General features: G+C 45.4%; 2 protein-coding genes across 5 annotated transcripts; one reads left to right on the forward strand and one right to left on the reverse strand.

Moving 5' to 3' along the window:
• The first annotated feature begins 41 nt into the window (after positions 1 to 41).
• Positions 42 to 4,600, forward strand: MRPL57 (mitochondrial ribosomal protein L57). 2 transcript variants are annotated; one of them, XM_072140186.1, is made up of 2 exons: positions 42 to 194; positions 4,225 to 4,600. In XM_072140186.1, the coding sequence occupies exon 2, from the start codon at positions 4,238 to 4,240 to the stop codon at positions 4,550 to 4,552; it is 315 nt and encodes a 104-aa protein (XP_071996287.1). In that variant the 5' UTR covers positions 42 to 194; positions 4,225 to 4,237; the 3' UTR covers positions 4,553 to 4,600. The 2 variants fall into 2 exon arrangements, with proteins under 2 accessions (XP_071996287.1, XP_071996288.1); XM_072140187.1 differs by lacking the exon at positions 42 to 194 and adding an exon at positions 218 to 298.
• Positions 4,601 to 4,742: 142 nt separating this feature from the next.
• TRAF5 (TNF receptor associated factor 5) lies at positions 4,743 to 23,086 on the reverse strand. Of its 3 annotated transcripts, none has more exons than XM_072140182.1 (11): positions 23,041 to 23,086; positions 13,837 to 14,058; positions 13,471 to 13,528; positions 11,187 to 11,288; positions 10,928 to 11,092; positions 8,674 to 8,751; positions 8,386 to 8,460; positions 7,548 to 7,640; positions 6,368 to 6,505; positions 6,096 to 6,264; positions 4,743 to 5,468 (listed from the first exon to the last, which is right to left on the reverse strand). In XM_072140182.1, the coding sequence occupies exons 2-11, from the start codon at positions 14,049 to 14,051 to the stop codon at positions 4,888 to 4,890; spliced, it is 1,674 nt and encodes a 557-aa protein (XP_071996283.1). In that variant the 5' UTR covers positions 14,052 to 14,058; positions 23,041 to 23,086; the 3' UTR covers positions 4,743 to 4,887. The 3 variants fall into 3 exon arrangements, with proteins under 3 accessions (XP_071996283.1, XP_071996280.1, XP_071996281.1); XM_072140179.1 differs by lacking the exon at positions 23,041 to 23,086 and adding an exon at positions 22,942 to 22,991; XM_072140180.1 differs by lacking the exon at positions 23,041 to 23,086 and adding an exon at positions 21,870 to 21,997.
• Positions 23,087 to 24,805: the final 1,719 nt, after the last annotated feature.

The following is a 24,805-nucleotide window of genomic DNA, read 5'->3' on the forward strand; positions in this document are numbered from 1 at the left end:
AATTGAAGAGAATTAGAAAAAAACGCACATCTTTCTGATATTAGGTAGGAAGTTAAGTTGCCCATATTCAAAATGGCGCGCTAAGCATTTCCGGTTCTTTCCCGACTTCCGGATTGTGAAGGGCAGTAGACAGGCTCGTGTCTCTCCTGTCAGTCTGCGGTATATACGGTATATTATATAGATGTCCTAAGCTGGTAAGTCATATATCATCACGGTGCTATGGGTGCTGTATGGAGTATCCCACAGCTAGTGTCACGTGACGGCCTTAAAGGGGAGCTCCACTTGGGACAAGCTTATTGTAAAATAATAAGTTAATTGCCTAATCTATCTTGGGTTAAATCATGGAGATGCCAAAAATTGTGGTGTGTGTTATGTTCTGCAGCCGATGGGGTACAATACTGTGCGATGTACACTGCAGCAGAACTTCTTTTTAAAGGTCTACACCGAGACATCCCCTCATATAGAGTCAGGGCTGCACAGTACTGATTACTGGTATTGTGCAGGTGAATTGTAGTATTGGGATGTAGTCGGACGTAGGGGGTTAGACTTTGATTCTTGGTTTTGTTATGGATCTGTGCAGATTGTGGAGTGGGTGCTGCTACTCGTACCGTCGCTTTGTTGCTTAGACCGGCGGCACACGTGGCGTTTTGAACCAGTTTTTAAGCAATCCGGACTGCTTAAAAATGGGCTAAAAAAGTGTGTTCAAAATGCCACGTGTGCAATCCCCCTTATGTGTTATCCTGCTGTATGTTGTTGGATTGTAGGGGGGATTGTACTAAGTTTGATTTTTATCCTGTTCAGTAGATAAGTGAGAACAATCCGATAAGTGAGGGGACAGTCACACTTGTAAACGCAAATGTCAACAGCTTTCATGAGGCAAAACACCTACTTTAAACGCCACTCACAGACCACAAGGGGGTTCCATTCTTAATCTTTAAGGTTGTGTTCACACGTGGCAGTAACACATCAGAACAGCTGAAAGAGATTTGCCCGATTACATAGCTGTTAACAGACGCATATGTTGACACTGTGTTAACACATACATTTTGTAAATGCAATGTTAACAGCTAAGTAAGCAGGTAAATCTCTTCTCAGCTGTTCTGATGCGTTTGAAAACGCATGCGTTATTGCCACGTGTGAAGGCAGCCTGAAGTTACATCACTTCCCTGTTCATGTTATTGGGTTGTGGGTTGACCTTCAAACTTGGTCCAACCCACTTTGAAGAAGGCTGCCATGTAGTGTAGTCACCATTATGAGATGTGCTCGATATCTGTCAGTGAGTGATCGGCACAGGAGAAGTTGTAAATTCCCAATATGGAATGTTACATCGGAACAAGTAGATTATACAAATCTCGTAGAGAATTATTACACGGATGGATTAGGACGGACAGGATAATAATTGGATAAAGATGAGTAGTCCTGATGGTCAGGTTCGGCTGTCTATCCGGCAATATATCACCCTTGGTCAATCATATCCATGGCTAGTTGCTAGGAGCGGGAATTTTCTGGATTACCAATCCATCAAAATTTCTGGGTCAGGCGGCTGCACCCAGGCATCGGGTCCGCTCGTCCCTAATCCCAGGGGTTGGCCTTTTGGCAGCAAGGTCCTGTGGTCGCACTGTATGAGGAGAGGACGCTGGTGCAGTCTCTCTGGTCAAAGACGTCGTCATTCAGAGGGTCCTGTAGTTAAGGGACACGCGCTGCTGTGTATGCCGGGGCGGTGGAGTCACTAGTGGGAGTCCTGGAGCTCACAGAACCATAAATCACTGTCATGCTGCGACTACGGTTCAGATGTGGCTGACACACTGACTTTGTTTCCCACCCAGGCTCAGTGGTTAGCATTACAGCCTTGCAGTGCTGGGGTCCTGGGTTCAAGTCCCATCCAGGTCAACATCTGCAAAAAGTTTGTATGTTTTCTCTGTGTTTGCGTGGGTTTCCTCCCACACTCCAAAACATACTGGTAGGTGGATTAGATAGATTGTTAGCCCCATTAGGGACAGGGACTGATTTGTCAATCTCTGTGCAGCGCTGCATAATCTGTGTGCGCTATAGAAATAAAGAATTATTAAAGGAAACCTACCACTTAAAAGTGGTAGGTCTTATACACGGCACCAGCTCAGGGTGAGCTGGTGCCGGAGCATATTTTTGTTAGGGGAACAAAGCCCCTAACTTAGAATTATAAGTTATATTAACTTATAACTCGGCGCACCGCACTTGGGCTCGGCGCACCAAGCGCGCGCCAGATTCTGAATTCTGGGGAGCCGGTGACGTCACCGAGCTCTCCGGCACATGCGCGCCTGCGCAACTTAGCACAGGGAAACAGGCCGTGCTAAGTTGCGCAGGCATGCGTGTGCCTGAGAGCTCGGTGACGTCACTGGCTCTCCAGCACTTCAGAATCCGGCGCGCGCATGGTGCGCTGTGCCCAAGTGCGGTGCCCTGAGTTATAAGTTAATATAACTTATAAAACGGCGATAGGGGCTTTGTTCCTCTAATAAAATATGCTCCGGCACCAGCTCACCCTGAGCTGGTGCCATGTATATGTGTATAAGACCTACCACTTTTAAGTGGTAGTTTTCCTTTAAGGAAGTCCAAATGGGCCACATATTGATGGTGGGTAACTGTGGTGTGAATAGTGATACCCCCTGCAGGGGATATGTGGTATTACACACAGCGCCTACACAATCTACAGTGATTGAGACAAGTCCACAACACCAGGAGCTGATTTCGGATGTGAATAGATCCCAATATAATCGGCTGATTACTTTATAGAACAATCTCATCTACAGCACCTGACATTACTCCACGCTCCAGCAGAGATCACATCTAAACCACAATTCATCATGTATTTGCTTACATTTCCTGGGGAAGTCAGACTCCACCTGTTGTTTCCTGATTTGCTTTCCCTGTAAGTGAAACTCCAGCCATCATTTATCGGACTTGGTTTCAGTTTTCAGATGCAGTTTTTGATGTCCAAACCAGAAATGGAGTGAAAAATCCATGAGCATTCACATCTGCCTTTGGCTTGAACAACTGCATCTGAAAAAGTTGAACGTATGAGCGCACCCTCCGTCATCGGCTTCTGGCAAACATCCCTCACAGGAAGAGGATAGGAGTTGTAGTTGTGCAAGACATTCTACCAGTGCAACTTTATGAAACTTCTGCAATCTCTATTATATTTTGTGTATGAGGGCGCTGTCACACGTTGCGTTTGCAAACGCAGACCAAACCGCGCCCACCGGGCGGTCCGCGGTCCAATCGCATCGGCGTTTCTCTTTGTTTCTATTGGAAACGCCGATGCGATTGGACCGCGGACCGCCCGGTGGGCGCGGTTTGGTCTGCGCCTGCGTTTGCAAACGCAACGTGTGACAGCGCCCTGAATCTTTTTAAGTGTGTGGTTTTTTTTTAAGATCTCTGCTTGCTGTCAATGGGAACACCCAGTTTTTATATCCAAAGACTGCTTATTAAAGGGGTTAAGGCTACGTTATTATCCCTTTTCTGACTGCAGGAAGTAGACCCAATTATAAGAAGAGTTCATTAGAACAAAGATTCTGTCCCCCAGAGGAGATAATGGGGCACATTTACTTACCCCGTCCATGCGCGATCCCTGATCCGGACTGTCCGACGAGGATGAACTCTGGAGTTCACCTTCTCCTTCCTGGTGCTTGTAGGTGCATTGTCTTGGGACACAATTTTCAAGTTAAATCCAGCGGTTTGTCCAAATCCATCTGATTGTCCGATGGCCACTGTCCCCCCCGAAAGGTGGGTCTATTGTCTAGTAAAGCAGAGCAATGCATTCTATGGCAGTGGTAGTCACACAATATACTTACCCTTCATAGGGCAATAGTGCATATACTCAGCTTGGCCATTTATTGGGGACAGAACCCCTGATCTAGTCCCAAGGGTATTCCGCCTAACAATCAGCATGTGATCTGTGGATCTATTCTAGTAAATGTGTGATTGGGGGAGGCCTGGGGTGACTCAAAGCTTATCTATAAATGTGGCACTGTAGCTCAGCCCCAGGCAAGTTAAAAAGACCCTGGTCCTAATGGATTTGGGAAATTTACCTTAAAATCTGCTTAGTCCTATTGGTTGGGAGCCTAAGTGTTTATAAGGTTCTATGTTGATGGTAAGAGCAGTGCATTGCAGCATCAATCTGGAGAGTGTATATATATATCTATATAATATATACCACATGTATGTTACATCACTGGTTTTCTCTTTCAGACCGTAACCAAAAATGTTCTTGACCAATATCCTCCTGAGAAAGGGAATTCCTGGCCGCCAGTGGATCGGGAAATACAGAAGACCCCGGCTGGTTACTTGGTACATGAAACAGGCCATGATTAAGAGACTGGAGATAGAAGCTGAGACGGAGTACTGGATCAGTCGGCCCTACATGACCAAGGATCAGGAGTTCCGGCACGCCATAGAGCGGAGACACAGATTCTATGAGGAAATAAAAGCCAAGAAACAAGCCAACTTCCCCGAACACAAGTACCTGCAGGATCACCTCGACCACCTGAACGTCACCAAGAAATGGACTACGTCGTGATCGCTCTGATGTGATGTTGTTGAAACCTATTAAATGTATTTGTTAACAGCGTGGCTCCACTTGTGTATTAGATTGAGGGAGCGCGGCGCGTGGCTGCGCGGAGGAGCGCGGGCGCTGAGAGGAGTGAGTCTCCAGACACAACCCCTTGCCTAGGTTATAGGGTCTTCTGTTGAGACACTGATGTCCTAGGTGAGTGTACCCAGAGAAAACTTCTCCAAATAATTTATTGAAAACCAATATACATGTAAGATAAGACATTTACAGACTCTTTTTAGAGATAATTTATATAAAAATATCTATAAAAAAATAAAAAAAATCCCTAAGTCCTTTACTCTCTAAAGCTCCTCGAGGTCTGTGAGATCGACTGCGACTTTGATGAATATGGTGTCGTCTTTGATGTAGCAGGCGTTCCTGGGATTCTCCAGCTGGGCGTGCGAGACAAATCGCGGAGACCCTGAGGCGATGTTCATCTCCCCCTCGGGTCTCTTGAAGCTGCTGCTGTGAGGGTCGGCCTTGAAGACGTCTACGATGTGGTTCTTCTTTCCGCTTTGGTCGATCAGCATTAAGGTGACTTTTTGCTTGAAAGGCCAGGACAGCAGCGAGTCAAACTCTCCCCTCATGACCACGAAATACAAGGATAAGAAGGCGCCCTTCCCCGAGCCGTCGCCGTTCAGGTAGGCGCGGGCGCAGAGTCGGTAGCCGCAGCGGCTGGTGTAGAAGTGCTGACTGTAGATGGAGACCACACGACCGTCCACCGCCTCCTTCTTCTTCCGCTCGTAGTCCGTGATCTTCCAGATGAGTTTCCCGTTGTAGCAGGTCCCTTCCAGGAGCCGGAAACGTTCCTCGTTGCTGCTCAGTTGAGATTTGTGGATATTTATCTGGGCGTCGTGTTTGCCGGATTGTCCTTCGAGGATATCTGAGACAAAAGATGTGATGGAAACAGTCAGCAGGTTATGACAGAAATGTAAACCGTATCGTCTCTGGAAAGATGTGTAAGCATGAGATTTGTGAATGGTGTTAGGAGCAGCAGGACTGTGAAAAACAGACCTATCTTGTAGGATCATAGTTTAAGTAAACATTGGTGTGTCATCCCACTCTCTGCAGCCAATGTTAGGCTACATGCACACTGCCGTAGCCCGCTGTACCGTAGCACGGCGGCACCGGGGAGAAGAGGAGGTGGTGAGCGCTGCTCGCCCCTGCCCCTCTCCATAGAGGAACAGGGGGCACGGCGCCGTATGCAAAGTTAGGACATGTCATAACTTTTTCAAGGGGTACGGTGGCGCACATGTGTTGCACCGTACCGCTCTTGTAGGGCGCCGTATGCCCATTGCTGTCTGTGGGGGGCGTGTATACGCCGTATATACATGTGAATGCAGCCAATGTTACGTATCATCTCTGGAGAGATGTGTAATCAAACATTTGGGTGTGGTGCTAGTAGCAGCAGGACTGTGAAATGTGAATTTATGTTCCTGGATTTTAGTGGCCGAAGAGGGAACTGCAGCCTCTTGAAAAGTAATTGTAGTGGTCGTTACATGGAACGTACCTAATCTGTCTCTGTACCCCTCCATGGAGGACACCTTCTGCTTCATGCTCTCAATTGCCTCCTTAAGTGGCCGTAAATCATGGCGGCTCTGCTCCTCACTGATCAGCTGCACCAGCTGCAAGACCTGCTCCTCCAGCCATGACGCCTTCTCCATGTAACCGGATAAAGACTGGGGACAGGATTATCCATAGACCAAAGGATAAATTCACGTTACATTCATACATAGATATAAGAAGAGAGAGATGGATAGAGCGTCTGTATTTCCTTAGTACCTGGACGCTGGTGAGGTGGCTCCCGTTATTACCGATTTGCCCAAACTGGCGACATTCCTTTTCGCACCATTTTACCGTATTTGAGAGCTGCTGGATTTTGCTTTCTTTTTGCTCCACACTGAGTTTTAAATCGAACATCTGGGAAACACAAATCGGGATAATTAAAGGGGTTTTCCAGCTTAGGATTGGACTGGTCATCACTATAGGATGGGTGATGCTGAGATAACAGAGAAAGTGGTTGGAGATCCAGCTCCGCTACTTGTATAGTGGCCGGCTATAGGAACTGCAGCTCAGCTGCTATGCCAGTGTATTCTCTATAGGGGCGGCCACAATCAGCTGATCGGTGGGAGTCGCGATGCGGTTATCGGACCCCTGATGATCTGATAGCGATGAGCTTTTCTATCAATATCACAACCTTGGAAAACCCCTTTAAGCAATAAGATTCTCCAGCCTGACAGCAGCTGCATCACGTGTCTTCTGTAGCTATAGGATTTTCATTACGTTACAGTCACACCTTACATTCATATAATATTTTGCACAACAAGTTTGCATTTTATCCCGTCCACAGGATAACAAGCTGATCGGTGAGGGTTCGACTGCTGGGAATCCAGGATCACATGAATGAACCCCCAGCAATCTGGAGAAAATGGGGTCTGGGTGGAGTGGCAGGATGAGTCCTGACGCTCTGTACAATACTATGGGAACGGTCTAATATCTCCTGCATTTTCATAGACTGTGATTGAGTGAAGGAGATACCTGAGCGCTTTGCTCAGTAATTTCTCACACTGCCATAGGATTGAATGGCTTATTCTGCTTCACCCATTAATGAGAACAAGAATGTCGTTCTACATATTGCAGGGGGTCCCCTTCTTGTGAACAATGGGGGTCTTAGCGATCAGCTTGTTATCCCCTTAACCAACTCTTTGCTGTTGGAGCTTCCACTCCCACCACACTATGCAGCGTCTCTGATACTGAGGGTCATCCCTGTCCATCTAGAGGAGGTAGAAGATAATCCTGTGGCACATATGCAGGGCCAACACTAGGAAGTTTGGGGCCCCTAATAATCTGGCCCTGTGTGCAGTAAGTTCCCTAAATCTGGGAAGGTTTTCTGTGACTTGGGGCCCCCTGAACACAGTCACACTAAACCCCCTGATGGCGGCCCTGTACTTCTGGCATTTACCTGCTTCTCCAGCATTGTGTTCCTGTTCAGCACATAAAGCATGTGGTCTCTCAGGAAAGTCTCTTCGTGTAATTTTAGTTTTCCTCTTTTTACCTGAATACATTAAAACAAAAAATTGGGATTTTTAAAAAGGGTCCGAATGGGTAAACATTGGGGGTTTAAATAGATCCTTTAAAGGTAAAGATATTAAAGGAATCAAGGTATCTCTAAATGCCCCCTCCCCCTATCATCAGATTGTGCATGAAAGTGGACTGTCCCTCTAAGTGCGATGCTTCCTTCCACCAACAGGGGGCAGACCTTTACATATAATCAATTCCTTCTTGTGTATTAAAGGCGACCTACCAACTCACAGACCACCCCACAAGTAAAACCAGCCTCATGTAGAGCACATACTCCACTTTCCAGACATGAAATATGTCATTTTACAGAAAATGAAATTGTTCTATTTATGCAAATGAGGTTGTAAGTGCACTGGGGGCGGGGCTATAATTATTAGGGAAGTAGTTTTCTTATTTGTGCAGCCTATTTTAACAGGGGACGTCAATTATTGTGTTAGAGGCTGAAATGGGTGCTGTAAGATGAACACAGCCCCGCCCCCAATGCACTTGAGATAAAAAGAGACTTTTCTATAAAATGACAAGTCTCTGAAAACAAGAATGATATGTTATGAAAGGCTTATAGAGTGCCTGACACAATCCTGGTTTTAGATGCAGGAGGATTTTGAAGCGGCTATAATCCCTTTAAGTCGGGCACATGCTGCTGGCTTCTGTAATGTTACTAATAGGACAACCCCTTTAACACGAATAGGACGCACTGCAGTACGGGGAGGATACTTTACCTTTATGTAGCAGCCGTAACTTGCATATGGACAGTCCAGCTCGGCTTCTGGACACGTAGCCAAGTGCTCATCTACCTGAATGATACAATACATGGGGGAGATTCATCAGAAGTATCCGAGAGCAGAACCAATCAGAGCCCAGCTTTCAATTTCCCATAGATGTTTATGAAATGAAAGCTGAGCTCTGATTGGTTGACATATGCAAGTGGAACTGTTCTGCTCCCAGACACTCCTGCATATGTTTACTTTCTTGCCATGATGTCCATGTGCAGTGTGACCGCAACTTACCTCCTCCCTCGGACAAGAAGAGCCGCAGTTGTTGGGACACGACACTGGGTATAGCGGGCAATACTTCTGCGTGTGAATCTGGAAGAGATTAGCCACATATTATCCAGTAATCCAAGGATACAGGTCCAATAGATATAGATATGGGGGTAGGTACTGGTCCTTATTAACCCCTTAAAAACATATGATGTAATAGTGCATGTGTTTTCTATATATTGCAGCAAATACACAGCACTAACACCCTCAATTAGTGCTGGCACTGGTTGCGCACGTTAACCTGTTAAATGCCGCCGGCTGCATTTAAATGCCAGAGATGAAGGCCACCACCATCTTGGAAGTGATCGGCACCATCTCTTAATGTAATCGTAGGGCAGACTCCAAGGCTTGTCATTTCTGGAGATCTGTTACAATGTGCCACCAGCACACCATCAACGAAATAGCCATGTAATGTAATGTATTGTAGTATATGGTACAATCCATCAGACCCCCAAGGGTAACCAAGTAAATACAGCAAATACAGTAAATAAAATTTTGAACAATTAGTCACTCCCCCCCCCCCCCCCCCGCCTTCTCTTGAATTCATCTAAAAATAAATAAATATCAAATTATAAAATCCTGAACATGTTGGGTATCTTTGTGACCCAAAAATCCAAAACATACTGATAGTATGATTAGATTGTGAGCCCCATTGGGGACAGGGACTGATTTGATAAGCTTTGCCCAGCGCTGTGTAATCTGTGTGCGCTATATAAATTATGGATTATTATTATTATTATTAATCCTGATCTATCAAAATATAAAAAAATGGTTATCCCCAGCGGTGAACCCCATAACAGAACATAGCTTCAACTATTTTTTTGGCATTTTGCAACACATAAAAAACACATCTCATCCCGCAAAAAATGACACCTTGTGACCGCTCCGTAATCCAAATTAACAAAACGTTATTAGCGTCAAAACATGGCGAAAAGAAGAATTTTTGACTTTTTAAAAATCTATTACAACCTAATAGAACCTATATAAATTTGTTATCCCTGTGATCATACTGACCTAAGGAAAGAAGGGGAGGGGTTAATTGGAGCGAACAGTGAAAACCGTAAAAACAAAGCCCAAAAGAAAATGGCACAAATACGTTTTTGTCAATCTCACTGCACTCTGAATATTACTTCCCAGTATACAGGCTGTCCCCTACTTAAGAACACCCGACTTACATACGACCCCTAGTTACAAACGGACCTCTGGTAATTGGTAATTTATTGTACTTTATCCTTAGACTACAATAATCAGCTGTAACAGTTATCACAGGCGTCTGTAATGAAGCTTTAGTGTTAATCTTCATTCTTATGACAACCCAACATTTTTAAAATCCAATTGTCACAGAGACCAAAATAATTTTGGCTGGGATTACAATGATAAAGTATACAGTTCCGACTTGCATACAAATTCAACTTAAGAACAAACCTAAAGAACCGATCTTATACGTAACCCGGGGACTGCCTGTATAACTTGGATATTTAATACTGTCAATAGGAACTAGTTTGTTACGCATAAAACAAGCCCCAGCACAGCTCTGTACATGGAAAAGTTAAAAAAAAGTTATGGATTGTTAAAGGAGGGGAGCAAAAAAATGAAGACAAAAAAGGTAATCGGAGGGAAGGGGTTAAAGGGATCAGGCTGATGGAGTCTTGTCGTTGATGCACCATAAGAAAAAAAAAATGCAAATAAACTTCTCCAATAGGATGACAGCCGTCTCTCTAGCGCCACCTATCAGTGGCACCTCCTAAATGTAAGAGATAAAGCGATGCCAGGGAAGTACAGGGCATAAAATATTCATGCACTGCACCAACCACCATGATGAATAATGCAGGATAATGAGGCTGACGGGTGCAGAGAATGTAATGCAGCAGAGGGTTTGTCACAATGTACAATTCTGTATGACCCTATATAATACGTAAGGCAGTGATGGGAATTCCGGCTCTTCTTAGTGAGCCGGCTCATTAGGCTCAGCTCACTAAGAAGAAGAGCCAGCTCTTCTGGCTCCTGAACGGCTCCCTATCAAGTATGTCGCCGGACAACAGACCACTTTTAACCTGTTTTTATCGAGTTAAAGGGGGTGTGGTGAGCCAGTTAGGAACGGGGTTTAGTGAGCCATCGGCTCACTGACGGGAGCCGGCTCAGGCTGTTCGCGAATGACCCATCACTATTGTAAGGTGTGGATGGACCTCTATGGCACCAGGGCCCCCTGGTCTATGGTTACCTGCAGGTCAATGGAGGTCATGCTCTTCTGGCAGTAGGTGCAGGTTTCGGCTCTCAGGTCACACTGGGTTGTTAGGTGATTCTCCAGGTCCTTTCGGATCACCTTGATGTGACAGCCGGGGTTGGTGCAGGCGAATGTTTCGTACAGACACTGACTGAGGTGATCCTATTAAGATCATGAAGGGGGGAGAGGGCAGAAATTAATATTTACCAACTCTCCCAACTTTTCTGAGACAATCCTGAAAAATGTAGGTAGGTACCTGGAACCGGCCCAGAGCAACCTTCACGTCACAGTCAGGGGCATTCCTACAATACACCAGGAGATTCAGGACTTCTCTCTTACAGCAATTGTCTTTAAAGATCTAAATAGGAACAAAAATATGTTAATCTCTAATGTTCACACATTTTACTTTTCCTACACAGAATTAATGAAAATCAACAATATTATATTTCTTGTCAATTCTTAAAGGGTACTCCAGAGATGAAATCACTATTCTGCAAGTTGATATCGGCAACAGTCGACTTGTTGACGGACAGAAGTGAGTGCAGCTCTGGAGTATAATACAGGATGTAACTCAGGATCAGTACAGGATAAGTAATGTCATGTATGTACACAGTGAATATACCAGCAGAATAGTGAGTGCAGCTCTGGAGTATAATACAGGATGTAACTCAGGATCAGTACAGGATAAGTAATGTCATGTATGTACACAGTGACTGCACCAGCAGCAGAATAGTGAGTGCAGCTCTGGAGTATAATACAGGATGTAACTCAGGATCAGTACAGGATAAGTAATGTCATGTATGTACACAGTGACTGCACCAGCAGCAGAATAGTGAGTGCAGCTCTGGGGTATAATACAGGATGTAACTCAGGATCAGTACAGGATAAGTAATGTCATGTATATACACAGTGACTGCACCAGCAGCAGAATAGTGAGTGCAGCTCTGGTGTATAATACAGGATGTAACTCAGGATCAGTACAGGATAAGTAATGTCATGTATGTACACAGTGACTGCACCAGCAGCAGAATAGTGAGTGCAGCTCTGGAGTATAATACAGGATGTAACTCAGGATCAGTACAGATTACAGCCCTGCACTTTGTGTTCTGCTTATACATATATACACACACATATTTGTTATAAGGGGAAATAAACACTTGTGACAGGGCCAGAAATCTCCCACCACATTGGATTTCTATACATAGAGCAGTCATCCCACACGTGTTCATATTTCTCTTCATGGTGAAAGCCACAGACCAGAGATCAGTCTACATCCAGGAAACCCACAGATGATTAATGCTGAGAAACGTGACGATTTTATCACTTTTTTTTTTTTTACAGTAAGTACCGCACATAAACCAGTAAGTGTCAGCTTTCACTGTGTACAAACTCATGGGAAAAAAACAATATGAACAGGCAGCAGGACTCACAGGCTTTATCTATGGATGAGTGGAGGATGCAGGACTCACAGGCTTTCTCTGTGGATGAGTAGGAGAAATAGGACTCATAGGCTTCTTTTATGAGTGGGTGTGGGAAACAGGACTCACAGGCTTTCTGTATGAGTGGGTGCAGAAGGCAGGACTCACAGGCTTTCTGTATGAGTGGGTGTAGGAGGCAGGACTCACAGGCTTTCTGTATGAGTGGGTGTAGGAGGCAGGACTCACAGGCTTTCTGTATGAGTGGGTGTAGGAGGCAGGACTCACAGGCTTTCTGTATGAGTGGGTGTAGGAGGTAGGACTCACAGGCTTTCTGTATGAGTGGGTGTAGGAGGTAGGACTCACAGGCTTTCTGTATGAGTGGGTGTAGGAGGTAGGACTCACAGGCTTTCTGTATGAGTGGGTGTAGGAGGTAGGACTCACAGGCTTTCTCTATGAATGGGTGGTAGAAGCAGGACTCACAGGCTTTCTCTATGAATGGGTGGTAGAAGCAGGACTCACAGGCTTTCTCTATGAGTGGGTGGAGGAGGAAGGACTCACAGGCTTTCTCTATGAGTGGGTGGAGTAGGAAGGACTCACAGGCTTTCTCTATGAGTGAGTGGGTTAAGCAGGACTCACAGGCTTTCTCTATAAGTGGTTGAAGGAGGCAAGACTCACATGCTTTCTCTATGAGTGGGTGGAGTAGGCAGGACTCACAATCTTTCTATATGCGTGGGTGGGAGAAGCAGGGCTCACAGGCTTTCTCTATGAGTGAGTGGGTCAAGCAGGACTCACAGGCTTTCTCTATGAGTGGGTGGAGGAGGCAAGACTCACAAGCTTTCTCTATGAGTGGGTGGAGAAGGAAGGACTCACATGCTTTCTCTATGAGTGAGTGGGTTAAGGAGGACTCACAGGCTTTCTCTATGAGTGGGTGGAGGATGCAGGACTCACAGGCTTTCTCTATGATGTGGTGGAGGAGGCAGGATTCACAGGCTTTCTCTATGAGTGGGTGGAGGAGGCAGGACTCACAGGCTTTCTCTATGAGTGGGTGGAGGAGGCAGGACTCACAGGCTTTCTCTATGAGTGGTGGGATAAGCAGGACCGGATCAGGTGCATCTTTCTTACCTCTTGTGCTTTAATATTTTCCTTGTCTATCGGGCACTGGGGATTCTCATACCGCTCCCTGCAAATAAGAGATAAAGGAAATATCTGAGTGAGAATATTTGTATTTTCATTTGATTTCCACGTGGGGTGGATTTGGTATTTCTGAGGGCCCCTAATGCACAGCTCCACTCCGAATTCCACTGTACGGTAGAATAGTGTCCTGAGGACACAGACAGGGCACCCCCTCTCCCTGATTTTGGGGGCCCCATGCCATTACTACCAGAATACACAATGCAGTATATATGAGCAGCTACACGTAGTGATCATGCCTCGGACTGATGTCCCCCAGGATCTGCTGTATACAGTCACACTGCTGGAGTCACTTACCTCAGGCACAGTATACACTTCTCACAGAAGCGGTGACCACATCCTGTCTGATGCGGGTTGTGAAGAACCAGATGGCAGCTCGCACACTTGTAGCGCTCCTGCAAGGTCTCCACAAACACGTATTCCTGCTTGGGCTCGAAGTCCAGCGACAATCCAGCACCCGAGTTCTGCCTGCAGAACTTCTCCGGGTGCAACGTGATGTCCGCACCTTCCATGGCGGAGCTGGAAGAAATGTAACGCACAAAGTCACTATAAATGTCAGCGGAAAATCCTGTGTGTATGATCGGAGGATGTCACACTGCAGAAATTACATGAGACAAGTGTCACCTAAGCAAAAAGTACATAGTCCTCCACAGACGGGAAGACATAAGAGGCTGTAGGATGGGTAGTGACTATGAGAGAGGGTTGTGGGCATGCTCAGTGACCTGTGTAGGGGGGGGGGGGCTGGGGGAAAGACATGACCATCACCTATTGGTAATGATGTGATCCTGTGTTATCTATATAAAGATGTTGCCCATCATTGTAATCCTGCCGTAATGATGATAAGTTTGCAACTGAAAAGTATTCTCTACAGAACAGGAAGAGCCAGTCTACTATGAATGGTGTGATCCTGTGTTATCTATATAAAGATGTTGCCCATCATTGTAACCCTGCCGTAATGATATTGAGATTGCAACTGAAAAGTGATCTCTACAGAACAGCAAGAAAGAGTCATTGTAGTGTGAACGGTGTGATCCTGTGTTATCTATATAAATGTGCTACCTTTGTAACCCTGCCTATAAAGATATTCAGATAAGAAAAGAGAAGTGATCTCTACAGAACAGGAAGCATTAGTCTAGTGTGAATGATGTGATTCTTTGTTATCTATATATAGATGTTGCCCATCATTGTAACCCTGCCATAATGATGATGAGATTGCAACTGAGAAGTGATCTCTACAGAACAGCAAGAGTCAGTCTAGTGTGATCCTGTGTAATCTATATAAAAATGTGCTTGCTACCTTTGTAACCCTTCCTATATTGATAATCAAATCATAATAGAGAAGTGATCTCTACAGAACAGGAAGCATTTCTCTATGGTGAATCATATGATCCTGTGTTATCTATATAAAGATGTTGCCCATCATTGTAACCCTGCCATAATGCTGATTAGATTGCAACTGAGAACTGATCTCTACAGAACTGGTAGAGTCAGTCTAGTGTGAATGGTGTGATCCTGTGTTATCTATATAAATGTGCTATAAATGTGATAGAGGGCGGGGCTGGAGGAAAGACATGACCATCACCATTGGTAATGGTGTGAGCCTGTGTTATCTATATAAAAGTGTTGCCCATCATTGTAACCCTCCTGTAATGGTGATGAGATTGTAACTGAGAAGTGATCTCTACAGAACAGGAAGAGCCAGTCTAGTGGGAACGGTGTGATCCTGTGTGACCATCACCTATTGTTAAAGGTGTGATCCTGTGTTGTCCATATAAATGTGCTACCTTTGAAAACCTGCTCCTTGATCTCTATAGAACAGGGAGCTTCAGTCCATAGTGAATGGTGCAATCCGGTTTTGTCTATACAAAGGTTATTGTCAGTGTAAATCTTCCTGTAATGATAACCAGATCATAAATAAGAAGTGATCTCTATAGAATAGGAAGTGTCAGTGTAGTGTGAATGGTGTGATCCGATGTTTTCTATATAAAGATGTAACCTGTCAGTGTAACCCTGTCTGTAATGATAATCAGACCATAAATGAGAAGTGATCTCTACAGAACATGAAGTGTCTGCCTATTCTAAATGCCACTGTTATGTCTATTGTGTAATGCCACGTTATCTATATGAAGGTGTTACCTGTGAGATGATATCTGAGAAATTATCTCCACAGAGCCCCATATAGTCTATCTATTGTGAATGGTGTGATCCTGTGTTATCTACATAAAGGTGTGACCTGTCCGTTTAATCCTGACAGGTTATGTGATCTCAGATTATGTGATATAAACAGATAATGTGATCTCTACAGAACAGGACTGCTGAATGTTCACAACTATCATACAATTCAATGCACAACGGAGTAAGGTCTTACTGGGGAATAGACCCCCAATGGTCTGACACCCCCTCCTCCCCCCACTGATCTAACTTCACTTATGCATCTTTATTTGTCAACAACTTTCATCTCTGTGTTTTCTGTCTGTAAATTAACATTACCATGGAGACCTAGCGACTGTCACTCCTTGAACTACCTCCCCTCTCCATAGACTTCCATGTAATCTAACAGTTTATGTTGCTACAAACCTGCATTCTCAGTCTGTTAATTTACATTACTTCCTGGGCTTGGTGGAGACCTAGCTGCTGTCACTCGTTGTCCCCTCCCTCCCCTCTCCATAGACTTCCATGAAATCCGACAGCTCATGTTGCTAGCAAGATAGAATTCAGCAAAGATAAAAAAAAACTAGTTTATGGCCATTTAAAGGGGTTGTCCACTTTTTGAAAACCTATTCACCCTTCTTAGGAAGTCGATGAAGGATCCTCATTAGTAATGAGCAGAACCGAACTCCAATCGGGGTTTGTGACAAACACAGAGTAGAGATGAACGGACCAGATATTTATGTTTGGGTTCAGCCTGTACGACTGGATTGGTAGCCAGTCAGCCAATCATAGCCATGGCTAGTAGCTAGAGGCGTATTGGCTGTTCAGGTCCTCTGGGTGGACCCCTACTGGGTGTTAACTCTTTAAATGCCTCTAGCAAAGCGGATGTCGGCCAAAAAGTTCTGTTCATCCCCAATCCTCATCCTTTTACCCTGAGAGTAGATGAGATACAAAGAGCATCTGAGGATCACCCATTGATGAGAATATGCAAGGTGTAGCGCTTCCTTTCTCCTGCGGAGGCGCTGCAGGAACATTTATACAACTTCTGCCTGCTTTCTCCACTATGACATCGGGGCTCAGTCTCCCACTAGATGACGCCCACCTGTAACCTATAACGTGACCACCTCCACGCGGCCCCGATATAGGAAAGAACTACAAACCTTCCGATATAAGTCACTGCATCACCTTCCTGTTGACATATGAGGACATCACATCGCTGGGGCTCAAGGTTAAAAAAACTTAGAAATATACAAAAATAGCCATGGAAAGATAAGAGCGGTGAGTCAAAGATCACAAGAGACGTCTGGAGGAAGCAAATCCTACATCGCTTTATTATCTGTACTGGGAAAAGCTGAGTGACTGCTGAAATGAACATGACTACATCTACAGAGGTGGTGACCCAACTTTCCCGGGCTCCTGAAATGTGTCACACTGTAGATGTAGACACTCTCTCTCCCTCTATCTGTCTGTCTTTCTGTCTGTCTCTCACTGTCTTTCTGTCTCTCTGTCTGTCTTTCTGTCTCTCTCTCTGTCTCTCTCTGTCTTTCTGTCTCTCTCTCTCTGTGTCTCTCGTTGCAAAAGTTTTCACACCCCTTCAATGTTTCCCAGATTTTAAACATTACAGTCACAAAATTAACTAAGTGAAATGTATTTTATTGATATGGGACACAGAGTCCTCCATTTGTGAAGTTAATAGATTTTTGTAAACAAAAAAAAAAAAACTATGGTAAGAAAAACTTGCAGTGAAATGTATTTCACCCCCTAAATAAAATCTTCATTGTCCAACTGCCTTTGGAAGTCACCTAAATAGTAAGTAGATGAATCTGGATGTATAACTACAGATACTTTGTGAAGGTATCTGAGGTTTGTTATAAAACATTAGTGAACAAGTAGCATTAAGAAAACCCATGGCACACAGCAGACAGCTCAGGGATAAAGCTGTGGCACAGTGCACAGCAGGGTTAGGTAGCTCAAAACATCTCCCGGAGTACAATCCATCATCTGTACCTGGAGGGAGTATGACATGACCGCTAATCTAAGAAATGAGCACCCACCGTCCACTAAGAGGCCAGACGTGGAGGCACAGGGACACCATGGAGGAGCTGCAGGGTGACTATTAGATGTGCACAGAAGAACGGGGGGAACCTCCGGCCTCCGAAGAAGAACGGGGGGAACCTCCGGCCTCCGAAGAAGAACGGGGGGAACCTCCGGCCTCCGAAGAAGAACGGGGGGAACCTCCGGCCTCCGAAGAAGAACGGGGGGAACCTCCGGCCTCCGAAGAAGAACGGGGGGAACCTCCGGCCTCCGAAGAAGAACGGGGGGAACCTCCGGCCTCCGAAGAAGAACGGGGGGAACCTCCGGCCTCCGAAGAAGAACGGGGGGAACCTCCGGCCTCCGAAGAAGAACGGGGGGAACCTCCGGCCTCCGAAGAAGAACGGGGGGAACCTCCGGCCTCCGAAGAAGAACGGGGGGAACCTCCGGCCTCCGAAGAAGAATGAGGAAACCTCCAGCCTCCTAAAAAGAACGGGGGAACCTCCAGCATGTAGATGTGGAAAGAAGAAGAGGAGGGGGGGGGCTTCCAGCCTCTAGATGTGTACAGAAGAGTGGTGGAAGTCCTGACTCTGGGTGGTGAATACATATGCACACAACATGGGCTCAGTTTTAGAATTTACAAGTTTCATTAACTTTAGAAATAATTGATACTTTGTGGTGCTCCATAAAATAGCAATAAAAATTTCTAAATGAGGAAAAGTTTGAGGGGTGTGAGTATTTTTACAAGCCTCTGTACAAAATCTTTGTAGCAGAAAGTCTTGCTATCTTTTGGGGACAAAAGACTTTTTAGATAGTAACAGATTTGTCAAAACTAGAGGAGTCATGTGGGAGGAGCCTGAGGACAATCTGAAACCACACACATTCAGAGAGTTTTATAGAACACAAAACTGATTATTAATACAAAAATGATGAAATTACGGCTGCGCCACTGAAAAAGCCCAAATATTAATTCTAATGCAAACGTGGGTGCTTCCCATAACTAATAGGTTACGGGGGAAATCCAGACAAAGCTGCTCGGAGATGTGCGAGGTGGCACTAGTGAAATGTATTATTTCAGGTAAATAGGGATATCCAGAGCCATGTGCTATATAGTTTCCCTTATATATGGGGGGTGCTCTATATAGTCTTCCTTATATATGGGGGGGCTCTCTATATAGTTTCCCTTATATATGGGGGGTGCTCTATATAGTCTTCCTTATATATGGGGGGGCTCTCTATATAGTTTCCCTTATATATGGGGGGCGCTCTCTATATAGTCTTCCTTATATATGGGGGGGGGGCGCTCTCTATATAGTCTTCCTTATATATGGGGGGCTCTCTATATAGTTTCCCTTATATATTGGGTGCGCTCTCTATATAGTCTTCCTTATATATTGGGTGCGCTCTCTATATAGTCTTCCTTATATATGGGGGCGCTCTCTATATAGTCTTCCTTATATATGGGAGCGCTCTCTATATAGTCTTCCTTATATATGGGGGCGCTCTCTATATAGTCTTCCTTATATATGGGGGCGCTCTCTATATAGTCTTCCTTATATATGGGGGCGCTCTCTATATAGTCTTCCTTATATATGGGGGCGCTCTCTATATAGTCTTCCTTGTATATGGGGGGGGGGGGCTCTCTATATAGTCTTCCTTATATATGGGGGGCTCTCTATATAGTTTCCCTTATATATTGGGTGCGCTCTCTATATAGTCTTCCTTATATATGGGAGCGCTCTCTATATAGTCTTCCTTATACATGGGGGCGCTCTCTATATAGTCTTCCTTATATATGGGGGCGCTCTCTATATAGTCTTCCTTATATATGGGGGCGCTCTCTATATAGTCTTCCTTATATATGGGGGCGCTCTCTATATAGTCTTCCTTATATATGGGGGCGCTCTCTATATAGTCTTCCTTGTATATGGGGGGGGGGGGCTCTCTATATAGTCTTCCTTATATATGGGGGGCTCTCTATATAGTTTCCCTTATATATTGGGTGCGCTCTCTATATAGTCTTCCTTATATATGGGAGCGCTCTCTATATAGTCTTCCTTATACATGGGGGCGCTCTCTATATAGTCTTCCTTATATATGGGGGCGCTCTCTATATAGTCTTCCTTATATATGGGGGCGCTCTCTCTATAGTCTTCCTTATACATGGGGGCGCTCTCTATATAGTCTTCCTTATATATGGGGGGGCGCTCTCTATATAGTCTTCCTTATATATGGGGGGGCGCTCTCTCTATATAGTCTTTCAATTTACAGGTGCTTAAAGGGGTTGTCCAGAAATGAACATTGGGTGATTATGTATGGTTGGGAAAGCCCTTTAAGTGTCTGTGTGAACTGGTTCCTATATCCCAGACTTGATGTCTGTGACGTCACCTGTAATCTCTTTTTCCAGAGGTTTTTCTTGGCTGGAAAGTTTAATACAGATGTGCAGAGAGACAGGAGTCACGTATGTTTCCTGATATTTAGGGGCTCGATGATTACGCGCTGGTGACGGTGATGTAAGAGCATACTGAAATGAATAGGTCTGAGCTGAAATACCAAACGCAGCCACTATACAATGCATGGCGCTGTGCTGGATGTCGCTACAGTCTCTTCATACAACTATAGGGAATCAATACATCAGACAAAGTGACAGATGATCAGCTGTGTAAGACACTGACCCAGCAGATAACAGACAACTACAAGTCCCAGCACACCCTGTGAGACATACCTGATGTACTACAAGTCCCAGCACACCCTGTGAGACATACCTGATGTACTACAAGTCCCAGCACACCCTGTGAGACATACCTGATGTACTACAAGTCCCAGCACACCCTGTGAGACATACCTGATGTACTACAAGTCCCAGCACACCCTGTGAGACATACCTGATGTACTACAAGTCCCAGCACACCCTGTGAGACATATCTGATGTACTACAAGTCCCAGCACACCCTGTGAGACATATCTGATGTACTACAAGTCCCAGCACACCCTGTGAGACATACCTGATGTACTACAAGTCCCAGCACACCCTGTGAGACATACCTGATGTCCTACAATTCCCAGCACACCCTGCGAGACATACCTGATGTACTACAAGTCCCAGCACACCCTGCGAGACATGCCTGATGTACTACAAGTCCCAGCACACCCTGCGAGACATGCCTGCTGTACTACAAGTCCCAGCACACCCTGCGAGACATGCCTGCTGTACTACAAGTCCCAGCACACCCTGTGAGACATACCTGATGTACTACAGGTCACAGCACACCCTGTGAGACATACCTGATGTACTACAGGTCACAGCACACCCTGTGAGACATACCTGATGTACTACAAGTCCCAGCACACCCTGTGAGACATACCTGATGTACTACAAGTCCCAGCACACCCTGTGAGACATACCTGATGTACTAGAGGTCCCAGCACACCCTGTGAGACATACCTGATGTACTACAAGTCCCAGCACACCCTGTGAGACATACCTGATGTACTACAAGTCCCAGCACACCCTGCGAGACATGCCTGCTGTACTACAAGTCCCAGCACACCCTGTGAGACATACCTGATGTACTAGAGGTCCCAGCACACCCTGTGAGACATACCTGATGTACTACAAGTCCCAGCACACCCTGTGAGACATACCCGATGTACTACAAGTCCCAGCACAACACCCTGTGAGACATACCCGATGTACTACAAGTCCCAGCACAACACCCTGTGAGACATACCTGATGTACTACAAGTCCCAGCACAACACCCTGTGAGACATACCTGATGTACTACAAGTCCCAGCACAACACCCTGCGAGACATACCTGATGTACTACAAGTCCCAGCACACCCTGCGAGACATACCTGATGTACTACAAGTCCCAGCACACCCTGTGAGACATACCTGATGTACTACAGGTCCTAGCACACCCTGTGAGACATACCTGATGTACTACAAGTCCCAGCACAACACCCTGTGAGGCATACCTGATGTACTACAGGTCCTAGCACACCCTGTGAGACATACCTGATGTACTACAAGTCCCAGCACACCCTGCGAGACATACCTGATGTACTACAAGTCCCAGCACACCCTGTAAGACATACCTGATGTACTACAGGTCCCAGCACACCCTGTGAGATAATAGAGCTTACCTGGGAGGTGTTGGGGTGCTCTCCCCCGGTCTTTATCCCCGCGCTCCGGTGTGAACAGTGTCTAAGCGCCGCGGCTGCGACATTCTACTTAATTTCGCTTTCATCCTGTGCAGGAGGGCGGGGCGTCACTTCTGGAGGCGACCAATAGTATCTCGGGGGCTGTCCCATCCTGTCATATCCGCCCTAACACACCCATCCTGTGCTCCGCCCTCAATGTGTATTGTCCCCAAAGTATGATGTCTGCCCCCCTCCAGCATCACGTCCTGCCCCTCCCCCATCACATAATTCCTGCATCTTATCCCACACACAGTATATTCCCCCATATACTCTACAATGTCCTTCTCCTATATTCCCATACTGTACATTGCCCCCTCTTGCACCCCCCCATACTGTACATTGCCACCTCTTGCGCCCCCCCATACTGTACATTGCCCCCTCTTGGTGCCCCCCCATACTGTACATTGCCCCCTCTTGGTGCCCCCCCATACTGTACATTGCCCCCTCTTGGTGCCCCCCCATACTGTACATTGCCCCCCCATACTGTACATTGCCCCCCCATACTGTACATTGCCCCCTCTTGGTGCCCCCCCATACTGTACATTGCCCCCCCCATACTGTACATTGCCCCCCCCATACTGTACATTGCCCCCTCTTGCGGCCCCCCATAGTGTAGTATATTACCTATTTGGCCTCCCACAACACGGTTATTCCTGTAAATTATAATCAATACATAATGCAACTGTCCCGTCCCTCTGTTATTCCTCCTGGAAACATTTCATGAGCAGATAAATATTACTATTCCTCCTGTCAGTATTTTACCATTACATCACCCGCTCATCTCTCAGGATTTAGGCACAAGCAGACTCGTAGCCTCCTGCCCTCTGCTGGAGAGTATCTGTAGTGCAGTGTTGCTTAGTAATAAAGGGAAATCCCAGCAAAAACTAAAACTTCCCAGTAACTTTTGTGGAATCATTGATATATGGTAATAAGCGAGCGGTTGCCGTCTCCTTAAGACTGAAAACTTTGTAAGGACCAGGACTTATGAGTCATCAAGGAGGCAGAAAGTTCCTACCTCCTGCTTGGGATATTTCTCCGTAGTGTCGTCATGTTTCTAGTACAGGGCAGTAATGGCAGTGGAGGAGAGGGACTCGCAGCGCCAGAGATGACTTACTTTTTCCAGGTCCTGGCCCGATATATTCCAGGTCATGTGATGTCACACAGGTGCACGGCTCGTTATATCCCTGGTCATGTGATGTCACACAGGTGCACGGCTCGTTATGTCCCTGGTCATGTGATGTCACACAGGTGCACGGCTCGTTGTATCCCAGGTCATGTGATGTAATATCGGTGCACGGCTCGTTATATCCCTGGTCATGTGATGTCACACAGGTGCACGGCTCATTATATTCCTGGTCATGTCATGTCACACAGGTGCACGGCTCGTTATATCCCTGGTCATGTGATGTCACACAGGTGCACGGCTCATTATATTCCTGGTCATGTCATGTCACACAGGTGCGCAACCCATTATATCCCTGGTCATGTGATGTCACACAGGTGCACTGCTCGTTATATCCCTGGTCATGTGATGTCACGCAGGTGCAGGGCCCGTTATATCCCTGGTCATGTGATGTCACATGGGTGCACGGCTCCTTACAGTAATCAATACGAAGTGTTATGACGAGTCATGTACTTGTGTGACATCACATGACCAGTGACTGGTGATTATCCACAGTAAGTGAACCATGAAGCTTCCAGTTGAATGACAGCAAGCAGAGATCTAGAGAACTGTGACAAACTTATACAGAAAGTATATTGGAAAATTGTATAACTTTTCATTACACAAACAATATCAATTATTTGTGGACAACCCCTTTAAACCCCTTGCCCAAGAGCAACTCGGTGCATTTCCAGGATTTCCTGGACCTAGAACCTATGAACTGAACAGACATGCCAAGTCCAGTTCAGCGATTCAAGGTTCACTCCTTCAATCAGAAATGAATCAGGATAGTCCTGGGCAATCCCTTTAACGAGAGAGAGAGGTAATTGTTGCTTATAAATGAACAAATTGCTTCCGATTATCATTTATCTTTTTTTATTTTTTGCCATATTTAAAAAAAGACAGAAGGGAAAGAAAAAAATAAAAATAAAATAAAAACCAAAATATAGACCCGACCCCCTTGTTATTTACACAGCGTTTAATACATGTACACGGGAAGGGGAGGGTTTAGGTATAATAAGAAACGACAAAGCTTTATGCAAAATACTTACAGTTACAATGACACAGTTGAGCTTATAAATTACAGAACACCGTATGGAAGGGAATTTACAAAAAAAAAAAAAAAAATCTGCAAACCGGGTGATAGACAAGACAACAATGGAAAAAGTTGAAAAAAATCACATAAGTGCACTTCCTAAAAAAATTAAATAATCAACAAAAAAGTATAATTCTATGTATATATATATAGACCAGGGCGGGTCTATAAAATGTCTAAATACTAAGTGCCGATGCAATAAATAAAATAAAAAAAATACACAAACCTGAATCCCCGCTCGGTAAACAGGGGAACGCAGCGGACGATTCACACCAGACGATCACGAACGAGACGAGGGCGCTACTCATCAGATTACATCGAGGTAAACACAGCAATAATAAATAAAACTGCATGATACATCTATAGGATGACCCCCCCCCCCTAAACACGGACGTCGATATGTGCAGACCGAAACACATCTTACCCATAACTCGGCCATGAACGGGGGAGGCGGAGAGGCTCAGCTCTGAGGGATTTCAAAAAGTTTAGAAAAGTCACAATTTACACATACAAATAAAGCAAAAATGTTACTGCATATATCTAACAGGGGGTAGTAGGATCCCCAAAAACACATTTTCTGCAACATGATGAATATAAATCAAAAAGGTAACAAGTCAAAAA

This window comes from Engystomops pustulosus, chromosome 3, assembly GCF_040894005.1.
Source record: "Engystomops pustulosus chromosome 3, aEngPut4.maternal, whole genome shotgun sequence".
In the NCBI taxonomy this organism is placed as follows: Eukaryota; Metazoa; Chordata; class Amphibia; order Anura; family Leptodactylidae; genus Engystomops; species Engystomops pustulosus.

What these genes read in the sequence shown, in the direction of transcription:
- MRPL57 (XM_072140186.1), top strand. Translation starts at nt 4,238, where the DNA reads ATGTTCTTGACCAATATCCTCCTGAGAAAGGGAATTCCTGGCCGCCAG.
- TRAF5 (XM_072140179.1), bottom strand. Translation starts at nt 22,976, where the DNA reads ATGACGACACTACGGAGAAATATCCCAAGCAGGAG. An exon ending in CTTCTTGTCCGAGGGAGGAG is followed by an intron (nt 8,461 to 8,673) that starts GTAAGTTGCGGT and finishes TGTATCATTCAG; the next exon opens with GTAGATGAGCACTTGGCTAC. An exon ending in ACACAATGCTGGAGAAGCAG is followed by an intron (nt 6,506 to 7,547) that starts GTAAATGCCAGA and finishes TGTGTTTCCCAG; the next exon opens with ATGTTCGATTTAAAACTCAG.